The 27,462-nt window shown below is 34.4% G+C and overlaps 4 protein-coding genes across 4 annotated transcripts; 2 read left to right on the forward strand and 2 right to left on the reverse strand.

Annotated features, from left to right (window-relative positions):
- Positions 1 to 143: 143 nt before the first annotated feature.
- LOC123268701 (60S ribosome subunit biogenesis protein NIP7 homolog) lies at positions 144 to 1,891 on the reverse strand. Its single transcript, XM_044734027.1, has 4 exons — positions 1,746 to 1,891; positions 1,436 to 1,661; positions 392 to 532; positions 144 to 297 (listed from the first exon to the last, which is right to left on the reverse strand). Exons 1-4 carry the CDS (start codon positions 1,799 to 1,801, stop codon positions 178 to 180), a joined length of 543 nt encoding a protein of 180 aa, XP_044589962.1. The 5' UTR covers positions 1,802 to 1,891; the 3' UTR covers positions 144 to 177.
- Positions 1,892 to 2,505: 614 nt separating this feature from the next.
- On the reverse strand, positions 2,506 to 5,034 carry LOC123268664 (nuclear pore complex protein Nup88). Its single transcript, XM_044733961.1, has 2 exons — positions 4,922 to 5,034; positions 2,506 to 4,857 (listed from the first exon to the last, which is right to left on the reverse strand). The coding sequence occupies exon 2, from the start codon at positions 4,785 to 4,787 to the stop codon at positions 2,577 to 2,579; it is 2,211 nt and encodes a 736-aa protein (XP_044589896.1). The 5' UTR covers positions 4,788 to 4,857; positions 4,922 to 5,034; the 3' UTR covers positions 2,506 to 2,576.
- Positions 5,035 to 5,847: 813 nt separating this feature from the next.
- LOC123268700 (protein LSM12 homolog) lies at positions 5,848 to 8,588 on the forward strand. Its single transcript, XM_044734026.1, has 3 exons — positions 5,848 to 6,013; positions 6,290 to 6,666; positions 7,867 to 8,588. The coding sequence occupies exons 1-3, from the start codon at positions 5,893 to 5,895 to the stop codon at positions 7,966 to 7,968; spliced, it is 600 nt and encodes a 199-aa protein (XP_044589961.1). The 5' UTR covers positions 5,848 to 5,892; the 3' UTR covers positions 7,969 to 8,588.
- A 763-nt stretch (positions 8,589 to 9,351) lies between these two features.
- On the forward strand, positions 9,352 to 27,300 carry LOC123268646 (transformation/transcription domain-associated protein). The gene is made up of 3 exons (XM_044733899.1): positions 9,352 to 9,395; positions 13,637 to 25,456; positions 26,793 to 27,300. Exons 2-3 carry the CDS (start codon positions 13,723 to 13,725, stop codon positions 27,140 to 27,142), a joined length of 12,084 nt encoding a protein of 4,027 aa, XP_044589834.1. The 5' UTR covers positions 9,352 to 9,395; positions 13,637 to 13,722; the 3' UTR covers positions 27,143 to 27,300.
- The last annotated feature ends 162 nt before the right edge of the window (positions 27,301 to 27,462 follow it).

The following is a 27,462-nucleotide window of genomic DNA, read 5'->3' on the forward strand; positions in this document are numbered from 1 at the left end:
TTTATTAAAATTAAAAAAAAATTTTTTTTTTAATTTACTCTCTACTTCAAATTCAATTTATCTAGATTAGTTAAAATAGTATTGAATAAAAAGAAAAAATAATGTTAAATATTTTTTCAGAATTGAAATTTTATTTGCAAGTATTGAATAAAAAAAGTTTTTTATTTAAAAAATAACTTATAATAAATTGTCTTCAGAACGAATATATTCCCCAATATCCGACTGGTGATAGCACACAATAGAAATAGGATCAGCGTTGCTAATTTCACTGCTACCTTTAGAAGTCACACCAAAACCCTTAAAAAGAAAAAAAAATTATTACAAATTTTTGTATTTGAAAAATATTTTTGTCGCAAGTCATTTAAGTTTTAAATAAATTAAAAATTTTTACCAAAGGCACATCATTCATAGAATATATAACAACTCCCTGATGATGAGGAGTATTTTCAGTTATTTTTCCCAAACCACCTTTTGTAATATTATGACCGTACAGGAACTGCTGCTCCGCTGCTGGTTTTAACCAAATTTTGTGCTGCAAAAATTTATCAAAATTTGTCAGCCAATAAAATAAAATTTTTAATTATATAGCTGAAATTAGCAAAGTTCTATCATTGTTTGGATTTTTATGAAAAATATTTTTTTGAAAATTACATTAATAACTTTTTGATACATCTTCTAGTGAAATTTTCTAGAAAATTTTTTTTTTTTTATGATTAGGGTACAAACTTTTGCCGCAATTTAAAAATAATAATTCATAATTAATAGTGTCAAATTTTTGATATTACAGTGAAAATATTGGTAGTATAAAAAAATTTTCTGGATAAAAGTTGTGAGAAATTAAATTTTCTACAAAAAATGTTTCGAAGGATTTTTTCTTAGGACCAATAAAAAAGCCATAATTTTAAAATTAAAATTTTTAAAATTAGCAAAAATTTAGTTCATTCATTGTGAATCTTAATTTTGGAATTACGGTTAAAATATAGGTGTTATAAAAAAATTATGAGACATTTTTTGTATAAAAATAAATTTTCTACAACTATTATTTAAAAAATTTTTTTATACTTACCAATACTTTCACTGTAATATTGAAAATTTAAACCATTTATTTGTCAATTGTGGCAAAAACCTCGGCCCTGTTTATGATCCTTAAATTCGCAGACAAGTGACAATTTTTTTATTTTTCTTTAAAAATAAACTAGGTCAAGAAAATTATTTTTAACAAATGCATTCATAATTTTTTAGAGCTTCTATAGATGAAATTTTTTCAATGAGTTTTTTTTTATATAATTAATTTGTTAAAAAAATCTAAAAATTATCAGATATCTCTCACTTCAAGTATCATTTTTTTTATACTTATATTTGTCAAAATTCTAAAAATCATCTGATAGCTAATTTTAGTATCATTTTTTGGGAATAAAAAAAAAATAATAATTACCTGCGCGTATGGAGCTAAATAATGCAATGCGGTAATATGGAGCATAAATTTTCCTGACTTCGTGAATTTACCAATGCAAGTTCCAAAACTCACAAGGTTATCAGGAGCAACAGTCGCAGCGAGTGCTAATATCTTTTCAGAGACATAATAAACGCGACCTTTTTTTTCTCTAAAGCAATAAATTCCGTCTGGCCGGTCCACTAAAATTTTAACATTGTCTCCAATACTGTTAACAAATAAAAAATAATTTAGTAATGTAAGAATGTAAATTAATTATTATAATTTATGTTAGAGTAATTAAAATACTTACTATTTTGCTAGTTTTTCAAAAACTAATTTTGTTCTATCTTCAGTTAATCGCCTCATTATTAATTTAAATTATTTCTATATTTCACTTAACAATATTATTAAAAAATAATTTTTGAGTGGAAACACAATCACGTGTGATAGTTATACAGAATAAATATAACCTAAAATAACAAAAAAGATGGCGCGTTGAGTTTTCAATTTGAGCGGGAAAAATTTTAATTTTGAACGAATTATAAATAAAATATGGAAACTAATTACATAAGACAAAATTAGTTAAAAAATTCTAATAGTAAAGTAGTCATCTGAAATTAAAAAATTTTTTTACTAGTCAACTATAAAAAATTTCTACTTGTAATCTTTTTTAATTTCTAAGTATGGAATTTTTTTATTCAAATTTTTTTCATTACAATTTAATTATTATAAAAATCTAAAAAATTCACAGATGTCTGTTAACTTCAGTATCATAAAAAATTATAAAACAAAAAAAATTCTGATAGTGAAGTAAACAGTCATCTGAAATTAAAAAAATTTTTAAAAGTCACTTATAAAAAAATACCACTTGTAATCTTTTTTAATTTCTAAATACGGAATTTTTTTATTCAAATTTTTTTCATTAAAATTTTATTATTATAAAAATCTAAAAAATTTACAGATATCTGTTAACTTCAGTATCAGAAAAATTCCTAAATTTTAAAAACTACAAAAAAATTTATTTAATTTTCTCGAATAAAAAAAATTACAATTTTTCAAGATTTTAATATAAATTTAATATCTATAATTATTACATTATACATTTAATTTCAAAAACTTAAAAAACTAAACATCAATTACTTCAAACTTCTAAATTATCTTCAAGCACTTTAATCTGCCTAATCATATCCTTGAGAGTAATATCCATTTTCTTTAAATTACTCTTAATAACTTGTTCCTGTTTTTCCCCCAAAATCAACTGGGCCTTCTTAACACCACTTCCATTATTCATATTCCTCTTATCAACCGACTCATTTTTCATCATCTGACTATCAGCTTTGCTCTTCAACCTCTCGAACTTCCCTTTGAATTCCTCAACTTGCCCATTAAGCTCCTTCAGTTTCATCGCTTCGGTCCTCTCAGCAGTCGTCAATTCCTTGTGATTAATCCTTCTCAAAACTTCTCTAGACCTTCTCGTCAGTTCTTCCTGGTGCTCCTTAATATCTTCATACCGTTCCGCGAGATGCTGGGCCTTGGAGTGCAATTCAGCTTTTATAAGCATCAAATCATTCAACTCGTTAATCTGATGAATTTTCAAGGCCTTCAAAGCGCGTACTTTCTTGCTAATTTCATTCCTAATACGGTCATGTTTCACAAAATAATTACTGCGCAAGACATTGGTCGCTTGGTCCAGTAGCTCAAAGCATTCTTTTCCATTCAAAGAAGAACTAACATTTAATTTAGTAATAGGTTGCGAAATCGTATCATGCTTCAACAAATTTCTTACATGGTTCTCAAAAGATTCCCGAGTGATAACTTTGTTAAAATTAACAACCGGTTCGTCACTGTCAATCGCCGAGGGACAGTCAAAATCTATAACAGAAAAATTGACGACAACTCCGTTGTACAGTAGAGCGACAACAATAGGCGAAGGCTGTTGCAGTAATCCAAATCCTTGAACTGGAGTCGCTTCATCGTCTCCAGTGTGCTTCGTCCGCGTGCAAATTAAATATTGCGACGTCGATGGTTTAATTGAAGTTGGCAAGTACAAATCAATGTTGTCTTCAGGACAATTCAAGTAATCCATCAACTGCGATACAACCGGCAATGTTATCATATGAACACCAGCATTGTGTGTGCAGAAATACCGGCCCTTGTTACCCCGGTCTCGATTCAAGTTTATCAAGCAGCTGTATTTTTTATCACTATCATTATACAGCAATCCCAACTGCATTTCAATTGTTTCAAAGACAAACAAACCATCATCAGGTGTATGAAGACTATAATTAGAACCATACTCTGACCAAGATTTTCTGTCAAACTGTCTTTGTTCCTGATCTTTTGTTGAAATGCTCACTTGGCTGTCGACGGTGTAAGTATTGTTGGATATAAAATTATTATTAGCTGTACTGGAAGTATCACGTAATAAAATCGCGTGGTGAATGAGACCAGAAGAGGTTGCGATTGCCACCACCGGCGGGGTCGTTTGCAGGCAAATTATCGAGCAGGAATCAACTCCGTAGTTGTCGTATGAAGAGGGGTAGATAGACAACGCACCTTGGACCAATGGTTTAGTACTCGAATTAGACAAAGTGTCTCCGTGGATCAAAAGCACTGTTCCGTCGCCTCTAAGAACTAAAATCGGCCATTCGATGTCACTCCAGTGAGCAGTTTCTTTATCAAAATTCCTTCTCTGTTTGTCCAGTGAAATCGATGAGGTTGAAAAGTCAAAATCAATCGCAGTTTCACCCAGCGATTCAATTATCGCGAATCCGCTAGAGCTAAATGATAATGGAGTGGGTCCAACTTTCCAGTTTTTAATTAACTTTGGTTTTTGACCCAGCGGGCACTCGAACAGTTGGAACGAATTATCTGAAGTTAAAACAAGCAAATGTGAATCATTTGGCGAACCTGGGTGCCAGCGCCCGCGAATTACTTTTGATGATGACAAGTGAGATGTTAAGTGGCTCAGGTTGTGATTCAGGCAGGAAATAGACTTCTTTCCGCCTTGAAATAAATTGTTCTTGCCCCATCGGCGAGGCAGTTCGAGCACAACGATTCCTAAACTACCCAAAAGTGCTAATTGTGAGGACACTTCGTTTATTGATATTGATGATACCTCGAAAATTGGGGGGTCTGTTAACTGGAAAACTTGGTACGCTGACGTGTGGTTGAAATTGTCGTCGATTATCACTGCGTATAAGCAGCATTTGTCTGCATTCCAAATGTACATTACATTCTCGCGGATCTCGATGATATTGTGTGTCTCTTTAACGCTTTTTGGTAAATCATTTTTTAGGGATTTAAATAGTTCATGCTCGTTTAATTTTAGTCGATCTGTGCAAGATGCCATTGTTGTTATTAATTGGTGATGGTTGTGGTTTGTTTGATTACTTGCAGGTATAACCTTACTTTGGAAAAATCTGAAAAAATTTATGTTAGTATGGATTTTTAATAAAAAAATTAGGTAAATTAAAATTTACTTACTATTCATACGTTGATCTTCGAAGTTTAAAAAAATATTTAAATTACTTTTTAAAATTCTAAATTTTTGTATAAATAATGCTAGCTATAGAACTTTATATAGAACACATGATAAATTAGCGGGAATCTAACAATTTTTATGATATGAAGTTAGCTGTTTAAAAAAAAATTTTTTCTGTTTTTCTAAATTTGAAAAAAATTTTAAAGCAAAATAAAAAATTTCTAAAATTTCTTCAAGTACTTATAAAAAAAATAATTTTATTAAAAAGTTTTTTTTTGCAAATAGTAAAAGTTTGTTTTAAGAAAAAAACTTATTAAAGTTCAAAATTATTAAAAAAAAAATTTTTTTATAATTTCAGATAAAAATAATGATACTAAAATTAGCCGACGTTCAACAATTTTTGATATTTTTATTAATTCAATTACAAGTAAAAAAAAAACTTAAAAAAATTGCATGGATAATTTTTCAAAACTTCTACATGTGAAATTTATTCTAGTCATTTTTTTAATAATTATTTCATTAAAAAATAAATTATAAACATTTTCAGATGTCGGCTAATTTCATTTTCATATAAAAATATTTGTCATAGAAAAAAAAAAAAAAATTGCCAAGAAAAAAAAATCCTGCGCAAGTAATTACAGAATTAATACTCTAAATTTAGAACTGTTAATAAATTAAAATTTAATGGTAGTAAAAAAAAATCTAAACAATTACACAAGAAAAATTTTTAAAAAATTCCCAAGTAAAATTTTTTATATTATTATTTTTATTATAAAAATATAAAAATGACATTTTTTATATATTTTTGAAAAATTGTCGGATGCGCAAGTAAACTATTTACCCCCCACTGCCTCGCACTGTTGGTAGCGTTCCAGACCCATGAAAACAACGCTTATGTTTATACACATTATTAGAAACTACTCCGAAGAGTTATTTGCTATATATATCAGAGAGCAAAACATACATACGAAAAATGGCTGGCGTAAGCGACTGGTTTAGCATTGGAAGTACAGTGGCATGTAAAACTTGTTATAAAAAAGATATTGAAGGTGAAGTTCTGGCATTCGATCCACAAACTAAAATGCTAATACTGAGTATCCTTTTTTTAAAAAACAATACTTAAAAGTGTAATATTTAAACACCAACAACTCTAATAATTAGCCGTGTGTATACCAATGTCTGATTGTGTATGTAATGTATAATTGCATGTGTCAGAATGTAAATTTAAAATATTTGACATACACAGCGATTAATTGTTAGAATTGTTTTATTATAAATATTTAATTTTGTTGTTAGTTTTAAGTTGTTAATAAATTGTAAGTTGTAGTTTATAAGTCACCGAACTTAAAATTCCTTAGCTTGTTACTCAGAATGCCCATCATCTTCTGGGAGACCATCTGTGCATGATGTAAATATAGTTAATTTATCATTGGTATCAGATGTGCAAGTCAAAAGAGAAGTTAGTCCGACAACAACAGAGCCACCACAAAGTCTTAATTTACAGAGGCTAAACACACGTGTACGTAATCAAGTTGAAGAAAAAAAACGGATGGTAAAAGCTCTGCAGGCCGGAGTTTCACCAGAGGGACAGAAACTTTTTATAGCTATTGCTAAAACAATACAGGAAATTACGTGGTCTGGTCAAGATATTGTTGTATGGAATAATGTTACCATTAGACCACCTTACAAGGTTGATAATGTCCATGGTAATACCGAGTCTAAATCTTATTTACATGTTAGAAAAGTTGTAAGTAGCTTTCTTTGTTTGATTTTTTTTATTTTTAGTTGGAGCCATTTTCTTATAATATTAAAATCGGCATTTTAATTAGTTTTTTGTTTTATTTAACAAATTAGTTCTCAAAAAATATTTTTAAAAATTCCTTTAGTTTCTTTTTATTTTTACTTGTAGAACTTGAAAAAATTTTTGTAATATTTTTTTTCTAAATTAAACTAAAAATTACTAGATATCTGTTTAGTTTTTTATGCTAAGAAGTTTACTTAAACAGAATTATTTATTTCGTTTAATTGGTGCAAATATTTTATTAAAATGTTTTATTTAAAAACATTTTTTAAATTCGAACTTAAAAATTTTTTTTACCGCGAAAAATATATTATAAATATTAATTTTCATTTTTTTTTTTTTAATTTAAAGTTATCAATTGAATTTGCAATGTTTAAGAATTGTAAGATCTAAAATTAAAAAAAAACTTATTTGTCAATACCATATTATTACAATATTACAATATTATTAATCATTTTTAAAAATTCATGATTTTGTTTCAAATATTATTAAAGTAAAAAATTTTACTAAAGAAATTTTTGTAATATTTAAAAATTAATGTTATTATGTTACAAAGATAATCTTATTTATTTAATTTATAAATTGCTCATAAGGAAGCTCCTATAGCAATGTATCAATAGATACATTATTCATACAATAGATAAACTTTTTTTTTTTCTTTTTTGTTTAACAATAACTTTATATAATCTTTGGTAACAATAATTAAAGTAAAAAAAGAAAAAGAAAAAATTTACTGAAGTAAAATAATATCCAAAAATAAATATCTATATCCAAAAATTTATAATAATAAATATATATTCTAAATTATCAAACTTTGACAAGGTCTGGATATGATTTTACTCTAGTAAATTTTTTATTTTTTTTTTTTCTTTATTTTAATTATTGTTAAAAGTAAATATTCACAATAAAATTATGACAAAATTTCTTATTTTAGAACAAGATTAAACTTTTATTTGAATATAAAAAAAAAAAAAATTATAGATAATATTTTTGTGATATTTATAAGTTAGTGAAATTTTTATTGAGTAAATAATTTTTTTACTTAAAATTTATTCACTTATAAAAATAATTCTGAAATGCTTCAACTAAAAGTTACAATTAAAAGTTACGACATAAAAAAATTAAAGTATTATTTTAATTTTACAGGTAGAGAAGCATATGAAAGATACAGCAGCTGCCGAAATTCAACAACAATCACAGCAACAACCAATACAAAAAAATAATAGTAATACTACGCTGCAGCAGTAGTTTAAATTATCACACATACACACAAACAATAATAGAACTTGATTGGTTGAATTTTATGTAAAAAATAACAAATTAAAAAAATTAATAACAAAAATAAAAACGAAATTATAAATTGAATTTAAAAAATCGTGTGTATGTGTTTTCGTAACACGCACACCAAATAAACGTGAATTTTTTTTTTTTTTTTTAATGTTAAGGTCAGTAACATCGGCAAGATCTTATGTTAATTTAAAAATTGATATATAATTGCAATGTAATTAAATATATAATTATAGCTACGTTATTTGTATACAAAATCAACGATTAATGTTTTTATTTTCATTTTTTTTTTTAAGTGAATGCGCGAAAAGTTGAAAAATTGATTACCAAACATCATTTAAAAAAATAAATAAATAGATAGTGTTTTAAAAAAATAATTCTTTTCGTTTCGTTAATATATATATATTTTTTTTTTTTTTTTTTTATAGGAATGTAGGCTACTCAATTGTTTGTTTTTATTTTTATTTATAAAAATAGCTGCCGCCAAGGTATTTGGTTTTGAGCCTAAATGAACAAATAATTGAAACAAGAATCTTTGTATATGTATAAACAAAATAAAAATAAACCGCGTGTAAAAAGTATCAAGTTCGGTAATTTTCGTATTGTCAATTTTGTAATTACTTTTTAGTTTGATTTTTTTAATATTATTATGATATTTATTATTTTTGTAGTATATATTTATGAGTGTGTCGATTTTAACTTTAAAACAACATAATAAGAGACCTTCATTAATTTTATAGCTATCAAATTATTTTGTAAGTACATTTAGAATTTTAAAAGTCAAAATTTATAAAAGTAGCTACATATTATTTTATTACTGCATTGATACTTAATTAAATTTATTTCTGAAGTAAAAATCTAAACAATTATTTTTTTTAATTACAAAATTTTTTTTTATTTCAGTTTCTTGAAAAAATATTTTTTGAATTTGCTGCGCATTCTTTTGGAAAAAGCCACTAGCGCCCCCTTCCGTTTTATTCTCAATTTATCCTCACAACATAAAACCGGAGAAGGGGTAGTTTTCAGCCGTAATAATTTCTAAGCAGTACATACGATTTTGTTTGTAAATAAATATAATATGTCATATTTATAATTATAAAATAATTAACATATTTAATCAAGTGGTAAATATCGGACTATAATTATCGATTATAGAGATATATTTTTATCAAGATGTGAAATATAACTTTTTATCAGCGGCAAGTTTCTAAAGTCTAACCTCAATGAGAAGAGCGGTAAATTTTTGGTTAATAATTTATTTACGAGTTTATTGTGATTAATGTTATTAATTTAATTATTGTTATTCTATTACAGGACGTTTTAATTGTGTTTCTTGATTTTTTTTAAATGTCTCAAGAAAATCAAGTTTTAATTTAACTATTATTAAAGTAAGTAAATTAGTTGTTATTGTTATTATTTTAATTAAATTCTCCCAATTTTCTTTTTCGAATAAATTGTTAGTTTATTAAGTAATTGTTTTTATATTTTTAAAAAAATAATGAAAATCGCTAGTGTGCAACTTTTATATTAAACACATGGTCAGCCGTGAATTATTATAAATTAATTTTTTTTCCATTGAAAAATATATTTTAATTTATAAATATATAACTGTTGATATCAATTACAAATTTTTAATCTATTTTTTTTTTTTTTTTCAATTGTAAAAGTAGAAAATTTTTTAATTTTTATTCTTTGGAGCAGATCAGATTCAAAGCGGTCCAATCAGTACCCATATTTTATAATAAAACTTTGATAATAATAACATTTGATTTTATTTATAATTGATTATTATTTATTATCAATTTTATTAATAAATTTTATCAACAAATTGATCGAGTAATTTTTGAGGAATTATACTTATTAAAAAGTAAAAATAAAATTTTTTTGGAATGAAAAATTGGAGCTTAAGTTTAATTAGTATCTTAGTGTTTAATTTAATAAACTTTAGAAATTGTACTTATACTACATGAAATTTTTAAAACTCACATAAATTTTAATATTCTTAAATGGTACTAGTAACCTTGCAGTCACTATGTGACTGTCGTGACTTGTGAACCAAAAAAAATTAAAATTTTGCTTTATAAAATAATTACTTTTGTTAAATTGCACTGTACTTTCTTAAATATTGACATTTTTAAAGATATAAATTTTTCCCGATGATACACTCATCAAGAGCTTTCATTTGAGTACCCACATGCATTTTGATATATTTTTTATATATTCATATATATGTAAATATATAAAATATATGAAAAATTGATGCAGGTATTCAAATGAAAGGTCTCGATGAGTGTAATGTCGAAGTGAGTTTATATCTTTAAAAATGTCAATAGTTGACAAGATACAAAATCATTTTTTTAATATTGACATTTTTTAAGATATAAACTTATTTCGATGTTACACTCATCAAGACCTTTTATTTAAGTACCCACATGGCATTTTTTATATATTTTATATATATGGTATTTGTGAAATATATCAATTTATCAAATATATGAAAAATTGATGTTGGTACTCAAATGAAAGGTCTCGATGAGTGCAACAACGAGATGAGCTTATATCTTTAAAAATGTCAATAGTTCACAAGACAAAATGTCATTTCTTAATTATGTATCTATCTAGAGATAGAGTATTTTCGAATACAGCCTAAATATTTATCATAATAAATTGACTATCGGTGAGAATGAAATGAACCCTTGAAAAGGCGCAAATTCAAGTCATGACCTTTGCAATGACACTAAATTTCACTAAAAAAACCGATTTTATCATATGACTATCCTGGAAACAAAATTTTTCTCAATCTCGACAATATAGATAATAAATTTTGAAAAAAAAAATTAATAAACATTGAAACTTAAATTTTGAGTTAAATATTGAAATTAAACATGATATATTTTTCAAAAAAGTAATTTTTTTCCGCTCAGTTCTTTCCAATCGCCTTAAAATTTTTTTAAATACTAAAATCAGTATTTTTAAATTTATCGATTAATAAAAAAAATTTTTTTTAAATTAACTTCTACTTATTTTACCAAAATATGTTAATATTATTAATATTTTTAAGTTTCACCGAACCTTGATTAATAATTTTAATTCATAAAAGATGTACCTGAAGTTCAAAACGTTGTATACAACGAAAAAATTAAAAAAAAAAAATAAATATTGAAAATTCTAAAATAATCTTTAGAAATGCTTCTAAGGGACTGCTGTACATTGATAAAGTAAATAACTCCACCGGAAGCCACCCTCTCACCCCCTATTGCCTAGTCATTATAAAAAATTTGAAAAAAATTATTTCCGGTCAGATTATATTTCTGAAACTCATTAGTTACTTTTATTTAAAGTCAGAAAAACCACCAAAAAAATTTGAAGTGTATAACTTCACCGGAAGCCACCCCTCTTACCCCCCATTGGTTCCCCCTTAAAAAAATTAAAAAAAAAATATTTCCGGTATGATTATATTTCTGAAACTCATTATATACTTTCAATTGAGGTCAGAAAAACCACCAAATAAAATTGAAGTGTATAACTTCACCGGAAGCAATTCTTTTCATCCCTTAATGGCTACCCGTTCTTAGAAATTAAAAAAAAAAAATTGAAAAAAATTATTTTCGGTATGATTATATTTCTGAAACTCATTTCTAAATTTTTATTAGATGTCAAAGGACCTGCAAAAAAAATTGAAGTGTATAACTTCACCGGAAGCTATTCTTTTCATCCCTTAATGGCTACCCATTCTGAAAAATTTTAAGAAAAAAATTGAAAAAAATTATTTCCGATATGATTGTATCTCTGAAACTCATTATATACTTTTATTTAACGTCAAAGGACCTGCAAAAGAAAAAATTTTGAGCAAAAAATTGAAAAAAATTATTTCCGGTATGATTATATCTCTGAAACTTATAATATACTTTCATTAGACGTCAAAGGAGCTGGAAAAAAAAATTGAAGTGTATAACTTCACCGGAAGCCACCCTTCTCATCCCTTATTGGCTACACATATTTAGAAATTCAAAAAAAAAATTACGAAAAAATTATTTCCGGTATGATTATATCTCTGAAACTGATTATATACTTTCTTTATTCAAAGTTTGTTTGACGTTCAATAAAAGTATATAATGAGTTTCAGAAATTTAATCATACCAGAAATAATTTTTTTCAATTTTTTTTTTTTCAATTTTTAAGAACAGGTTGCCGTTAAGGGATGAAAAGAATTGCTTCCGGTGAAGTTATACACTTTAATTTTCTATTGCAGGTCCTTTGACGTTAAATAAAAGTATATAATGAGTTTCAGAGATACAATCATATCGGAAATAATTTTTTTCTTAAAATTTTTCAGAATGGGTAGCTATTAAGGGATGAAAAGAATTACCTCCGGTGAAGTTATACACTTCAATTTTTTTTGCAGGTCCTTTGACGTCTAATGAAAGTATAATATAAGTTTCAGAGATATAATCACACCGGCAATAATTTTTTTCTCAAAATTTTTAAGAACAGGTAGCTATTAAGGGATGAAAAGAATTGCTTCCGGTGAAGTTATACACTTCAATTTTTTTTTCCAGCTCCTTTGACGTCTAATGAAAGTATATTATAAGTTTCAGAGATATAATCATACCGGAAATAATTTTTTTCAATTTTTTTCTCAAAATTTTTAAGTACAGGTAGCCATTAAGGGATGAAAAGAATTGCTTCCGGTGAAGTTATACACTTCAATTTTTTTTTGCAGGTCGTTTGACATCTAATAAAAATTTATAAATGAGTTTTAGAAATATAATCATACCGGAAATAATTTTTTTCTTAAAATTTTTAATCACGGGGTAGCCATTAAGGGATGAAAAGAATTGCTTCCGGTGAAGTTATACACTTCAATTTTTTTTTGCAGGTCGTTTGACATCTAATAAAAATTTATAAATGAGTTTCAGAGATATAATCATACCGGAAATAATTTTTTTCTCAAAATTTTTAAGAATAGGTAGCCATTAAGGGATGAAAAGATATGCTTCCGGTGAAGTTATACAGTTCAATTTTTTTTTGCAGGTCCTTTGACGTCTAATGAAAGTATAATATAAGTTTCAGAGATATAATCACACCGGCAATAATTTTTTTCTCAAAATTTTTAAGAACAGGTAGCTATTAAGGGATGAAAAGAATTGCTTCCGGTGAAGTTATACACTTCAATTTTTTTTTCGCAGGTCCATTGACGTCTAATGAAACTATATAATAAGTTTCAGAGATATAATCATACCATAATTTTTCTAAGGGGAAACCAATGGGGGGTGAGAGGGGTGGCTTCCGGTGAAGTTATACACTTCAAATTTTTTTTTTGTCGTTTTTCTGACTTTAAATAAAAGTAATTAATGAGTTTCAGAAATATAATCTGACCGGAAATAATTTTTTTCAAATTTTTCATAATGACTAGGCAATAGGGGGTGAGAGGGTAGCTTCCGGTGGAGTTATTTACTTTATTAATGTACAGCAGTCCCTTAGAAGCATTTCTAAAGATTATTTTAGAATTTTCAATATTTATTTATTTTTTTAATTTTTTTGTTGTATATAACGTTTTGAACTTCAAGTACATGATAAAAGATGTTATTAAAATTCCTATACTAATTCGATTATTCTTTCTTTCTAGGTAAATATAAGACTAAGTATTTAAATTACTCACTCCAATTGCTAAACCGAAAATTCCTGAAAAACCGCACTAGTCAAAAAACAAAAATGCCGCCACCACAGCCACCGCCACCGGACCCGGTGACACAGATGAACACCTACAGGTCATACGTGACCATGTTAGCAGACCCAAACTCCAAAGACGAGTTAAAGCTGAAAGCCGCCCAAGAATTATCCGAAAACTTCGAGGTAATAATGTGTTCATCGCAGTACCCGGCGTTCTTGGACCACATGATGAAAATCTTCGTTAAAATCCTGCAAGAAGGTGAGCCACACTTTATATCAGAATATAACATCCAGCAAGTACGCAAGCTGATCCTAGAAATGATCCACCGCTTGCCTACCAACGAGCATTTGCGTCCTTACGTTAAGCCAATCTTGAGTTTGATGCTGAAGCTCCTTGAGACCGAAAACGAGGAAAACATCCTCGTCTGCTTAAGAATAATAATCGAACTCCACAAACAGTATCGCCCGACTTTCAATCCTGAGATCCAGCACTTCTTGCAGTTTGTAAAGTCAATCTACAGTGAATTACCGAAAAATTTGAACAAAATTTTTGAGCCAAGACCGCCGATTAAAGTTAAAGATTTAAGTGAGCTGAACATCGAGTCGCTGCTGCGTGAAACTTTCACGATAACGCCGGTTCAAAGTGAAAAAAAAGCAACCGATGGTACTATTATAACATACAATCTCATTCCCAAAGCCGTTTTGTCGCTAAAAGTGTTGCAGGAGTTACCAATAATTGTGGTGTTGATGTACCAGATCTACAAGCAGAATGTCCATCAAGACGTCGCTGACTTCATACCATTGATAATGACAACAATAACTTTACAGCCGAGTTTGCAGCATCGAAACGCTCCTGGCTTCAACAAAGAAGTATTCGTAGACTTTATGGGCGCGCAAATCAAGACAATAAGCTTCTTGGCTTACATAATCCGAATTTACCAGGACGTCGTCGCGACACACAGCACCATGATGGTAAAAGGGATGCTGGGACTGTTGACGCTCTGTCCCATTGAAGTAACACACTTGAGACGTGAATTGCTGATTGCTGCTCGTCATATTTTGGCAACTGATTTAAGAATAAAATTTGTGCCTTACATGGAGCGTCTTTTTGACGAGCAAGTATTGCTCGGCAACGGTTGGACTACTTACGAATCTCTACGTCCATTAGCTTACTCAACTCTAGCGGACTTGGTTCACCACGTTCGTCAATTGCTCTTTTTGCCTGACTTGGCACGCGCCGTTCATCTGTTCAGTAAAAATGTCCACGACCAAAGTTTGCCCACGTCAATACAAACAATGTCCTGCAAACTACTGTTGAACTTAGTCGAGTGTATTCGAACGCGCAGTGACACTGACAACAGTAACCAAGGCCGAGAATTGTTGATGCGGATGCTGGAAGTGTTTGTTCTTAAATTTAAAACTATCACCAAGTTACAGCTGCCTATTTTACTGAACAAAGCTAATAACGCAAAAGCCATTGCTGCGGCTGCTGGATCTGGAGTTGTTACTGGGTCTACACCTGGAACTTCAGCTGCCGGAACGACGGTTGAAATAAAAACAGAAGATAACAAACCTCCGTTGTTGCAAGAAACCGAGCAAGAAAAAGAAGCCAGTAAATCTAAATTTTTAACTCCACAAAATCAAGCATCGTCTCTGGTGAATTGCAACGTCTCTGACTACCGCAGTTTGATAAAAACTTTGGTTTGTGGTGTCAAAACAATAACCTGGGGCTGCGCTAACTGCAAGTCGACCAACAGCGCTGGTGATGTTATTCAGTCAAAGCAGTTTCAGCCTCGTGAAACATTGGTTTTTATCCGTCTTGTTAAATGGGCGCTTCAGGCTCTAGATATTTATACAATTGGACCACTAATGACGAATCCGACGTTATCGACCCAACAGCACCAATACCACATAAGAGCTGGTGCCCAAGCTCAGCCTCCTCCACCACAGACCGTCAGAACAAAGGAAGAAAAAGAAGTGCTGGAACATTTCAGCGGGGTGTTTTCAATGATGAACCCTCAGACTTTCCAGGAAATATTTTCTACTACCATCGACTACATGGTTGAAAGAATATTCCGCAATGGAGCGCTGCAAATTGTTGGAAATTCATTCTTGGCCAATCCCACGACTTCACCGATTTTCGCAACTGTTTTAGTTGAATACCTATTGGAGCGCATGGATGACATGGGCTCTAATGTCGAACGCAGTAATCTGTACTTACGGTTATTCAAATTAGTTTTTGGCAGCGTGTCGCTCTTTCCAGCAGAAAACGAACACATGCTACGCCCGCATTTACACCAAATAGTTACGCGCTCAATGGAACTAGCGATGTCCGCTAAAGAACCGTACAATTACTTCTTGCTACTGCGAGCACTGTTCCGCTCTATCGGCGGTGGCTCGCATGATCTACTGTACCAAGAATTTCTTCCACTTCTTCCAAATTTACTCGAAGGTTTGAATCGTTTGCAATCAGGTCTCCACAAGCAGCACATGAAGGACCTGTTTGTTGAACTGTGTCTCACAGTGCCAGTGCGCTTAAGTTCGTTGCTGCCCTACCTACCAATGCTGATGGATCCGCTCGTGTCTGCGTTGAACGGAAGCCATAATTTAGTCAGTCAGGGCTTGCGTACTCTAGAACTTTGCGTGGATAACTTGCAGCCTGATTTTCTCTACGAACATATTCAGCCAGTTCGCGCTGACTTGATGCAAGCGCTTTGGCGGACTCTGCGCAATCCAAATGACCAAGTAGCGCACGTTGCATTCCGTGTGTTGGGTAAATTTGGTGGTGGAAATCGTAAAATGATGATAGAACCCCAACGTCTTGACTACAACGACCGCGATGGAGTCAATGGAAATGAATCGCCAGCGATTATAATTCATTTTCCAGATTCACCAACATCGCCTGTAAAATTGCCCATTGAAATGATCATCGAAACAGCTTTTACAGCTTTGAAATCAAACACAACAGACTCATTCTACAGAAAACAATGCTGGCAAGTAATCAATTGCTATCTAGCAAGTGTCTTGCAATTGAATCCTGATACGACTACTGATAGCACTGATGCAACTGACGAAGCCACGTGTCTAGCGCTTAATAAATTATTCACATCTCCAAGCTTCAAGGAAAACAATCTTCCGTCTTTGCAACAGCAACAACAGTCCCAGTTGCAAGAAATTAATTACAAATATGAGAATGCAGTTGCTAGAAATGTCTTACAGACAGCATTGACTGGGTTGTTCGTAGCCGCGGCTATCAAAGAGCTCAAACAATCCGTTATAGCAACGATGGTTTCATTAGTAAGACATTACACGATAATTGCAATAGCTCAGCAAGCTGGACCCTATTGTCTGACTGCAGACAAACAGCCGAATGGCTACATCAATCGCTGCCAAGATCCACTGGTGCTAATAGACGCCCTGGCGACGATAATGGGCCACGAAGAAAAAGAACTTTGTAAACCCGGGCAGTTAGCACTGATTTTGACCCTCGAAACCGCGACTCAGATTCTTGGTAGCAAAGAACGTGCTTGTCAATTGCCGATGATGGAGTATCTGGCTGAAAAAATGTGCGCGCTTTGCTACGAACGCGCTTGGTATTCGAAACTAGGTGGTTGTATCGCTATTAAATTTTTGTTTGAGCGCATGGCGACCAAGTGGGTGTTACAGCACTTGTTTCAGTTTTTGAAAGCGCTTATGTACGTGATGATGGATTTGACCGGTAAGGTTTCAAATGGAGCTATTGATATGGCCAAGGAAAATTTGGAACAAATGTTACGCGTGTATGTGCATCCTGATATAATTACCGCGACGCCAGAGCTTCTGGATGTGCAGAACAAAAGCATTCATGACGTGACTCATGAATTAGTACGTCAAGTAACGTCACCGCATACATTAGTGCGTGAACAAGCAATGTCCTCGCTTAGATTGCTAGCGGAAATTCAAAACAAAAGCGTGACGCAAGTAATGGAGCCTCACAAAGACGTTCTAGCTGATATGATTCCACCGAAGAAACATTTGTTGCGTCACCAGCCTGCTAATGCGCAAATAGGTCTGATGGATGGTAACACCTTCTGCACAACTTTAACTCCACGGTTGTTTACAATCGATTTGAATATCCCAGAGCATAAAATATTCTTCCATGAACTTCAGGCTCTTTGTGATCACGAAGACTCTGTTTTGCACAAGCTGCCTTGCTATAAATCGGTCAGTAACTTGATACCGCTTCGCAAATCGGCGCTAAGAGCGCTAGCGGCTTGTCATTACATAGTCAGTCTCCGAGAGAAGATTTTCAAGACCCTGTACCATACATTTGAACGGCCAAATCCCGAATTGCAGCAAGCTGCTTTCGAGTGTATGCAGAAATTCATCGGTGGCTTTCAAATGGACATGGAAACTGTTCATACAACGATGCGTCCGATGTTACTGATGCTTGGTGATCACAGAAATTTGAGTTTAAATTGCGTTAAACGTCTGTCGTATCTGACCCAGTTGTTCCCAAGCACTTTCAGTATCACATTGTGTGAGCAATTGCTTCTACATTTAAAGAAACTACTCGAAAACTTGATCCAGACAAACCAAACAACGCAGCAGCACAAAACGACTGCTAATAACATTAAATTCGACGACGATTGCAAGGAAAAGATATCGCTAATAATCGGAATCTTCCACTTGATTCCTGCAGCGACGCCTAAATTCATTGATGTCCTGTGCAGATTGGTTCTGCAAACGGAAAAGTCATTGCTGATTGAAGCCTCGAGCCCGTTCCGACGACCGCTGATGAAATTCTTACTGCGCTATCCTACGGAGACGCTTACGCTATTTCTGCATGACAACAATATCAAGGACCAGCAGTGGAGTCGGTATCTTGAGTATCTAATCAAGCAGCCAGTTGATGGCAAAGCGTTCAGAGACGTTCTGTACACGAATACAAATTGCACTGGAAGGTTGATAACGATGCTACTAGCAGCGACTGCTTCAAACTCATCATTATCAACGACACTAACAACTTCTGCGACCAGCGCGAATTTAACCGCTGCAGACAAATACGAACTCCAGCATCAGGCAATCCGAATAATCTCCGTGCTTATCAAATACGACGAGCAGTGGTTGTCCTCTCAAGGACAAATTGTCGCGGCTTTGAAACAACTTTGGTATCAGGACGGGTATCTTGATTTACACAAACGGGTGGAGAACGTCGACTTCAGTCGCTGGAAGGAACCTAAATTGGTTGTTAAGATTCTTCTACACTACTTCAGCCATCATCCAACGGACATTGATCTTCTGTTCCAACTGCTGCGGGCAACTTGCGACCGGTTTATTCCAGATTTCCAGTTTCTGAGAGATTTCCTGGAGAACACAGTAGCGAAAGAGTATGGAGTCGAATGGAAACGCAGCGCATTCTTCCGATTCGTCGAACATTGCCCTGAAGTAACGACATTGTCTACAGGAGTTCCTAGTACAGCATCAACATTGTCTGAAGAATTAAGAGCGAAAATACTCCAACTGATAATAATCCCAGCGTTTGCAATAAGTTTCGAACGCGGTGAAGGTGTTAAGCTAGTCGGTGGTGCGCCTATGCCCTATCAAGACAATCCAGAGAATGTAGTCAGTGTATTCATAACCCGAGTCATCGATCCCGAGCATCCTTTCGTTTCTGCGGATTGCCTACGCATTTCCTTACTCCAGTTCTCGTGTCTTCTAGTTGAGCAAGCGTCTCAGCACATCCATGACGTCACCAATAAACGACAGGGCAATAAATTGCGACGTCTGATGACTTTTGCTTGGCCTTGTTTGCTGGGCAAGAACTGCGTCGACCCTGCAACTCGCTACCACGGACACTTGCTGCTCTCTCACATAATTGCCAAGTTTGCGATCCACAAGCGAATTGTTCTGCAAGTGTTCCACAGCCTACTGAAGGCCCACGCAGTTGAAGCGCGCAGTGTCGTAAGACAGGCATTGGAAATTCTCACGCCAGCGATGCCAGTTCGCATGGAAGACGGCAACACTATGCTGACTCATTGGACAAAGAAGATAATTGTTGAAGAAGGACATTCTATGCAGCAACTGATCCACATTCTGCAGCTAGTTGTGCGTCATTACAAAGTTTACTACCCGGTGAGACATCATCTGGTGCAGCATATGGTTAACTCAATCCAACGCTTAGGGTTCAGCCCTAACGCGACTTTGGACAATCGACGTCTTGCCGTTGAATTGGCAGAGGTTATCATCAAGTGGGAGCTGCATCGCATCAAGGACGAAGCCGCTGGCCAGCCAATGGACACCAGCGACCCGAATCTTACTTTGAATGAACTGATGGCCAATCCTGTTAACAGATTCCCTGGAGAACCTAGTGCTACTAAGCCAATCGAGCGCGGGCACGCGGATTCTATCCTCAACTTCTTGCTGCGTCTTGCCTGTCAAGTAAATGATGGAACTTCTGGAATGGTCACTGCTGCTGGAGCTGCTGGTTCGGCTACTTCAACGGCAACACCTGCTGCTATTCAGTCCTCAGGAAATCCTGGAGAGCTGTTGTCCCGTCGCTGTGTAAATTTACTGAAAATGGCGCTAAAGCCCGATGTCTGGCCCAGTTCGACTCAGCAACAGCAACCTCCACCAGATTTGAAGTTAAACTGGCTTGACAAAGTGTTTGCAAGTATTGACAGCGCACAGCCTAATTACGGGAATATTTGTACAGCTTTGGAATTGCTGACATTCTTGCTAGGCGTGATGAAGCGCGAACAAATTCTGGCTAACTTTAAACTGCTCCAGCGAGGTCTTAGTGCCTGTTTGACGTCAAATAATACCAAGGTGATTCGTTTGATGCACGCGTTGATGTCTAGACTGATGTCGATCTTCCCAACAGAGTCAATTGTAGCTTCAGGAGTAGCGACTCCTGCTTCAAAGTACGATGAATTAAATACCTTGTACACCGCAGTTACTAATTTCATAACCGAGGGATTGACTGCTTATGAAAAGAACACCGGGTTGCTGTCTAGTACCACTGGTACACCAGCTAGCAGTATCTCTACATCCTTGTTCGGAACTCTGATGATCCTCAAGGCTGCTTGCATCAACAATCCGAGTTATATTGACAGATTCATCGCACAATTCGGCCGCGTGCTTCATCGAATGACCAAAGACCACTTACAACTTAGCAGCACTGGTGTGACCTCGGAATCAACGACTTCAACTACTCTTGCAGACTCGAATCCAGTGAACAGCGAGCTGTTGATACTAAGTTTAGATTTGGTCAAAAACAGAGTTGCTGTTATGAGTCCTGATATGCGTAAGTCCTTCATTTCGTCGATATTGATCATCTTGATTGAAAAAACTCACGATATTAAGATAATGAAAGCGATAACGAGGATGTTGGAGGAGTGGATGAAGAACAAGAACCCAATTGCGGTAAATCAAGCGCCTAGTTTGAAGGAAAAGTCAATGTTGTTAGTTAAAATGATGCAATGCGTAGAAAAGAAGTTCCCCGATGATCAAGAACTCAATGGACAGTTCTTAGAGCTTGTTAACTACGTCTACCGCGACGAAACCCTGAGAACAACAGATCTAACTTCCAAACTAGAACCTGCGTTCCTGAGCGGACTTAGATGTACACAGCCGCACATTCGCGCAAAGTTTTTCGAAGTCTTTGACAGCTCAATGCGCAGAAGATTGTACGACAGATTGCTCTACATAATTTGCAGCCAGAGTTGGGACGCAATGGGGCCTCATTATTGGATCAAGCAGTGCATCGAGCTTGTAATCGTAACAGCCAGTGCTTCAACGCCAATGAAGCTTGCGAATCAAGACAATTTGTTACCGTCATTGAGTACTATTATAAACACATCAAGATTCGCGTCAACATCCCTGATTTCAAATGACGAAGCCGACTTGTTCTTCACGAGGATAAAAAAAGAACCGGGTCTGGATGAAGAAATGACTGATGATTTTGTGGGAAATTTAGACTCTCTGGTTTCTATTGTCAAGGATGATCTGATGGACATGGATTTGGGTACAATCAGCGCAGACATTAGCATGGAAATTGACAAAAAGCCTGTAATTGAAACAACAGAGACAATAAACCAGTTGATAATCAAACAAGATGAATTCTTACAGACTGCCAGGAAAGTCAAGACGGAACAGTTTCTTCTAGCAGCAGCTCAGCTCTGTCATATGGATACTAATTTAGCGGAAAGAGTGTGGTTGGATATTTTCCCTAGGCTTTGGGGTATCTTGAATGAAACGCAGCATGCAGCTCTGACAGCAGAAATAGTTCCATTTGTTTGTTCAGGCGCTCATGTTATTCAAAAAGACTGCCATCCGTCGGCAATAGCGACTTTTGTCGAAGCGATTTCACACTGTGACCCTCCAGTACCGATTCGGCCACCGTTGATCAAGTATCTTGGACGCTCGCACAACTTGTGGCACAGAATGACGCTCACTTTAGAGAAGATGGCTTTTGAGAACGGAGATTTCAATAACGGGAGTGATTCTGGAGTTGGTGCTAATACCAATGCCAGTGTAAATGCTAATAGTTCTAGTCTTTTTAGTGACAAGCGTGATATGATTCCAACACAATCAGCGTTTGACTGCTATGACTTTGAACCTGCAGACGCAGTGACTGCAGCGAACAATCCGCATGCTCAGATTCTTGATTCTCTGGCGGACATGTACGCGCTGCTGTGTGAAGAAGACATGTGGTGTGGATTGTGGCAGAAGCATGCCCACTACAATGAAACGGTTCAAGCGACTGCGTTGGAGCAGCAGGGATTTTTCGAGCAAGCCCAGGTGGCGTACGACCAAGCGATGACTAAGTTCAAGCAGGATTACATCAGCAGTCCAGCGCCTTTCAAGATTCAAAGAGAAACGTTGTTGTGGGAGCAACACTGGATCAGGTGTGCTAAAGAGTTAAACCAGTGGGACCTTCTTTTGGAATACGGAAGCAAAAAAGCTGAAAGGAATCCATTCCTGGTGCTCGAAAGCTCTTGGCGTGTTCCCGAATGGGCGCAGATGAAAGAAGCACTTGCTCAAGTTGAACACAACTGCCCGAAAGAAATGGCTTGGCGTGTGAACCTCTACCGAGGGTTCCTCGCTATTTGCCACAACGAAGATCAACATTTGAACACAGTAGAGCGGTACGTTGAAATGGCGTCGAGTTTGTGCATGAGAGAGTGGCGCCGCCTGCCGCCAATTGTCAGCCACATTCATTTACCGCTTCTGCAAGCTGCTCAGCAGATAATGGAGCTTCAAGAAGCGATGCAAATCCATCAAGGATTGCTGCATGGACGATCAACTGCTTCGTCGCTGCATGACATGAAAGCGATCGTCAAAACCTGGCGGAATAGATTGCCAGTGATTGCTGATGACTTGAGCCACTGGTCAGACATATTCACCTGGCGACAACACCACTATACCTTCATTTCCAGCCACTATGACGCCCAGCAGCAGCAACAACAACAGCAACAACAAGACCCAGCCAATCCTCAGGCTGTCGCTGCTGTCACTCCCACTGTGACAACCAATAACCATTCAATGCTTGGTGTCCACGCGTCTGCTCAAGCGATAATTCATTTCGGGAAGATAGCGCGCAAGCACAACTTAACTGGCGTATGCTTGGACTCTTTGTCACGGATCTACACCATTCCAAGTGTACCGATCGTCGACTGCTTCCAGAAGATCCGACAGCAGGTCAAGTGTTACCTCCAGATGGCAGCAGTCAGCGGAAACAATGAACTTCAAGAAGGCCTGGAGGTTATCGAGTCTACCAATCTGAAATACTTTACCAAAGAAATGACTGCTGAATTCTACGCACTCAAGGGAATGCTTCTCTCCCAAATCGGGCGCTCGGATGACGCTAACAAAGCTTTCTCTGCCGCTGTACAGCTGCATGATACTCTTGTAAAAGCTTGGGCGCTTTGGGGAGACTACCTCGAGCAAATATTCACCAGAGACTCGCGCCAGCAAATCGCTATCGGTGTTTCAGCGATCACTTGTTTCCTCCACGCTTGCCGACACCAAAATGAATCTAAGTCCCGGAAATACTTGGCTAAAGTTCTCTGGCTACTGACTTATGATGATGAAAAGAACTTGCTGATGGATGCAGTTGAGAAGTATGCTGTTGGAGTTCCGCCAATTCAATGGTTGCCTTGGATTCCACAGTTATTGATGTGCTTGATCAGGCACGACGGCTTGGTTATTCTGAACTTGCTGTCACAAGTCGGACGCATGTTCCCGCAAGCAGTTTACTTTTCTATTAGGACACTCTACTTGACCCTCAAAATTGAGCAACGCGAGCGGTACAAGAGCGCGGAATTACAGCAGCAACAATCGGGTGCTTCTTCGAATATGAGCTCGAATCAATCGAATTCATCAACTTCAACGGAAACTGGGCCAATTAGAGCCACTCCTCCAATGTGGAGGTGTTCCAAGATCATGCACTTGCAGCGGGATATCCATCCGACTATTTTATCCAGTCTTGAGGGGATTGTTGATCAGATGGTTTGGTTCAGGGAAACCTGGTACGAAGAAGTTCTTAGGCAGTTGCGTCAAGGTTTGGCCAAGTGCTACGCAATCGCTTTTGAAAATCGAGGGGCTGTTTCAGAAGCTACCATCACGCCTCACACACTCAATTTTGTCAAGAAATTGGTTGCTACTTTTGGAATTGGAATTGAAAATATTTCTTCCACGTCTTCGCAAGCAACTCCCCAGACTTTTGGATCAGCAGCGTCTGAATCTTTGGCAAGACGCGCTCAGGCGACGGAAAAGGACCCGGTTTTTAAGAGTATGAAAGGAAAGTTCTCATCAGACTTTGATTTTACTGAACCAGGAGCCAAGCTGCTGCATAATTTGATCAGCAAACTGAAGAAATGGATCAAGATACTGGAAGGCAAGACGCGTCAGCTGCCCAAGTCTTTTCTTATTGAGGAAAAGTGCAGGTTCTTGAGTAATTTCAGTTTGAAAACGGCTGAAGTTGAGCTTCCAGGTGAGTTTTTGCTGCCTAAACACTCCCACTATTACGTGAGAATTGCGAGATTCATGCCGAGAGTTGAAGTCGTCCAGAGACACAACACTGCTGCGAGGAGACTGAGGATTCGCGGGCACAATGGAAGACTTTATCCATACCTGGTTGTCAATGACGCGGGTCTAGGAGACGCAAGACGCGAAGAACGTGTTCTCCAATTGCTCAGGATGCTCAACTATTACTTGGCTAAACAGAAAGAGACTTCCAGGAGGTTTTTGCACTTTACTGTTCCGAGAGTCGTGGCAGTTTCACCGCAAATGAGACTGGTTGAAGACAACCCTGCGTCTACCTCACTGCTGGATATTTACAAGCTTGGCTGTGCTAAAATTAATAATGGAAGCAATGAAGGCATGGAACATGATGCACCTATTGCGCGTTACTATGAAAAACTGGCAGTGATGCAGGCCAAAGGCGCTCAAGCCAGCCATCAAATGCTCAGAGATATTCTCAAAAACATTCAGTCAACCATGGTGCCCAGGACCATGATGAAGACTTGGGCGGTCAAGACTTTCCCGGTCGCTACTGACTACTGGACCTTCAGGAAGATGTTTACACTCCAGTTGGCCCTTGCGTGCTTCGCTGAGTATGTTTTACATCTTACGAGACTCAACCCGGATATGATGTACATTCATCAAGACTCGGGGTTGGTTAATATTGCCTACTTCAAGTTTGACGTTGATGACATGTCTGGAGAGTTAGACGCACAACGACCAGTACCATTTAGACTTACTCCAAATATTTTGGATTTCATCACGACAACGGGTAAATTTTTTTTTTTTTTTTTTTTTAATGTGTTAAAAGGTAAAAGGGCGCAAAATTTTTTTCCCATTTGTTTTAAAATTGTTCAAAACACAAAAATCTGTAAACAAAAATTTAGTTATTATTTACAAGTTGGGTCAACCCCATTTTGGGCCATAACTAGGTGAAAAATTAACATTTTTTAATTTTTTTTTATTCTGCTTGTTTTTACAGCGCATATATGATAGATAGATATGAGTTTTATTTGTATCACATTTATGTGTTTTACAAAGTATAAACATTTAAATTATTTTAAATAATTTTAAATATTACAAATATAAATATAAATATTATAAGCATTTTTCCTTCCAAGCTACAGTTACAATTCCACTTAGTATTATTAAAATTTTAATTTTAATACAGAATGTTGACAAATAGTTTTACAAGACAAATTAGAATAAAAAAACAATGTAGTACATAAAGCTCAATTATTATAAAAAGGAGTAAAACAAAAGTAATTGTTTAGTTTCGCAATTTGTTTATTTTTTAATATAAAATTCACATGACTAAAATTTTTTTAACCTACGACACATTTTTTTTTCTCAAAATTAAATAGTGAAAAAAAAATATCAAATTTTCATTAATACAAAATTTTTTATAAAAATTATTGAAAAAAACCTTATCTTGGATCATGGGTACACCACAAATCGGAATAATTTTTAAAAAAATTCCAAAATGTTCATTTTTTATATATTTTGTAATTTTTTTTTAAATATTTCTAATTTTAATTTCAAAAGAGCGTATAGTTAAAATACACCTCTTTTACTATACCATTCTTTGTTTAACTTTCAGACTTTAGATAAGTATTTTAGTAAATTTCTTATAGAAAAAAAATATGTAAGCCCTTTTAGCTTTAGTTCATTAAAATTTCAAAATTCCTAAAACTAAAAGGGCACACAATCAAAGGCATACGCCCTTTTGGCTTTGGGAAATCAAAACATAAAAAATTTAACTTGATTCAGAAGAAAGAATCTTGAATCAAGAATACCATTTTGAAGAAAATAATTTTCTTGAGTCAAGAGGAATAATTCTTGAATTAAAATTAATTTCTTGACTTAAGAATTTTTTTTCTTGACTCAAGAAAATGATTTCCTTCAAAATGGTACTCTTGATTCAAGATTTTTTTTTCTTGAATCAAAATAAATTTTTTATCAATTATTGTTTGATTTTTATGCGTAGAATATGTCTACCGTTTGATTAGCGATAAAAAATTATGCGCCTTTTTAGCTTTGGACGAGATATTCTAATAAAATGATTGGAGCTAGCTTTTGTTCATTAACTAATCTGATAAATATTTCAGGTGTATCAGGCCCATTGACAGCATCAGCGATAGCAATAGCTAGATGTCTAGTCCATCCTTCCTTCAAAGTCCACACAATTTTACGAGCAATTCTGCGCGATGAAGTAATTGCTGATCACAATCGAAAGCAGGAAGACATCGAGAACGCGTCCCAGGCTCCAGCAGACATGAAAGGCGAATTATTGATAACAATGGTGACACGTGCAGTCACTGCTATCATGACAAGACTCAATTCTCTTGCCAATTTCGCAGACAATGGCGAAGGCAACAAAGTCACTACCCTCGTCGCTGCAGCAAGCAGCCACGATAATCTTTGTCGCATGGATCCATCTTGGCACCCATGGCTATAATTTTTTTCTACATACTTCTTCTGTATATAACTTTAATTAATATTGATTCAGTTTAAGTTTTATGGATAATGATGTAAAAGTATTAATTCATTTTTTTTTTTTTTTTTGTAAATTAGATATTTTTTATTGTGTCCAATAAAAATTATAATATAAAAATATATTCCGTATTTATCAACATAATCTTATTAATTATGATTATTGAGGCTGAAATTCAAATGGAAACTTTTGTAGTTTATATTTTTTTAATTTCTAAGCTAAACAATAATTGTCAAAATATGGTTCTGTTTTTATCAACTCGAACAGTTGATGCGCATGCGTAT

Source organism: Cotesia glomerata, linkage group LG7 (genome assembly GCF_020080835.1).
Source record: "Cotesia glomerata isolate CgM1 linkage group LG7, MPM_Cglom_v2.3, whole genome shotgun sequence".
Classification (NCBI taxonomy): Eukaryota; Metazoa; Arthropoda; class Insecta; order Hymenoptera; family Braconidae; genus Cotesia; species Cotesia glomerata.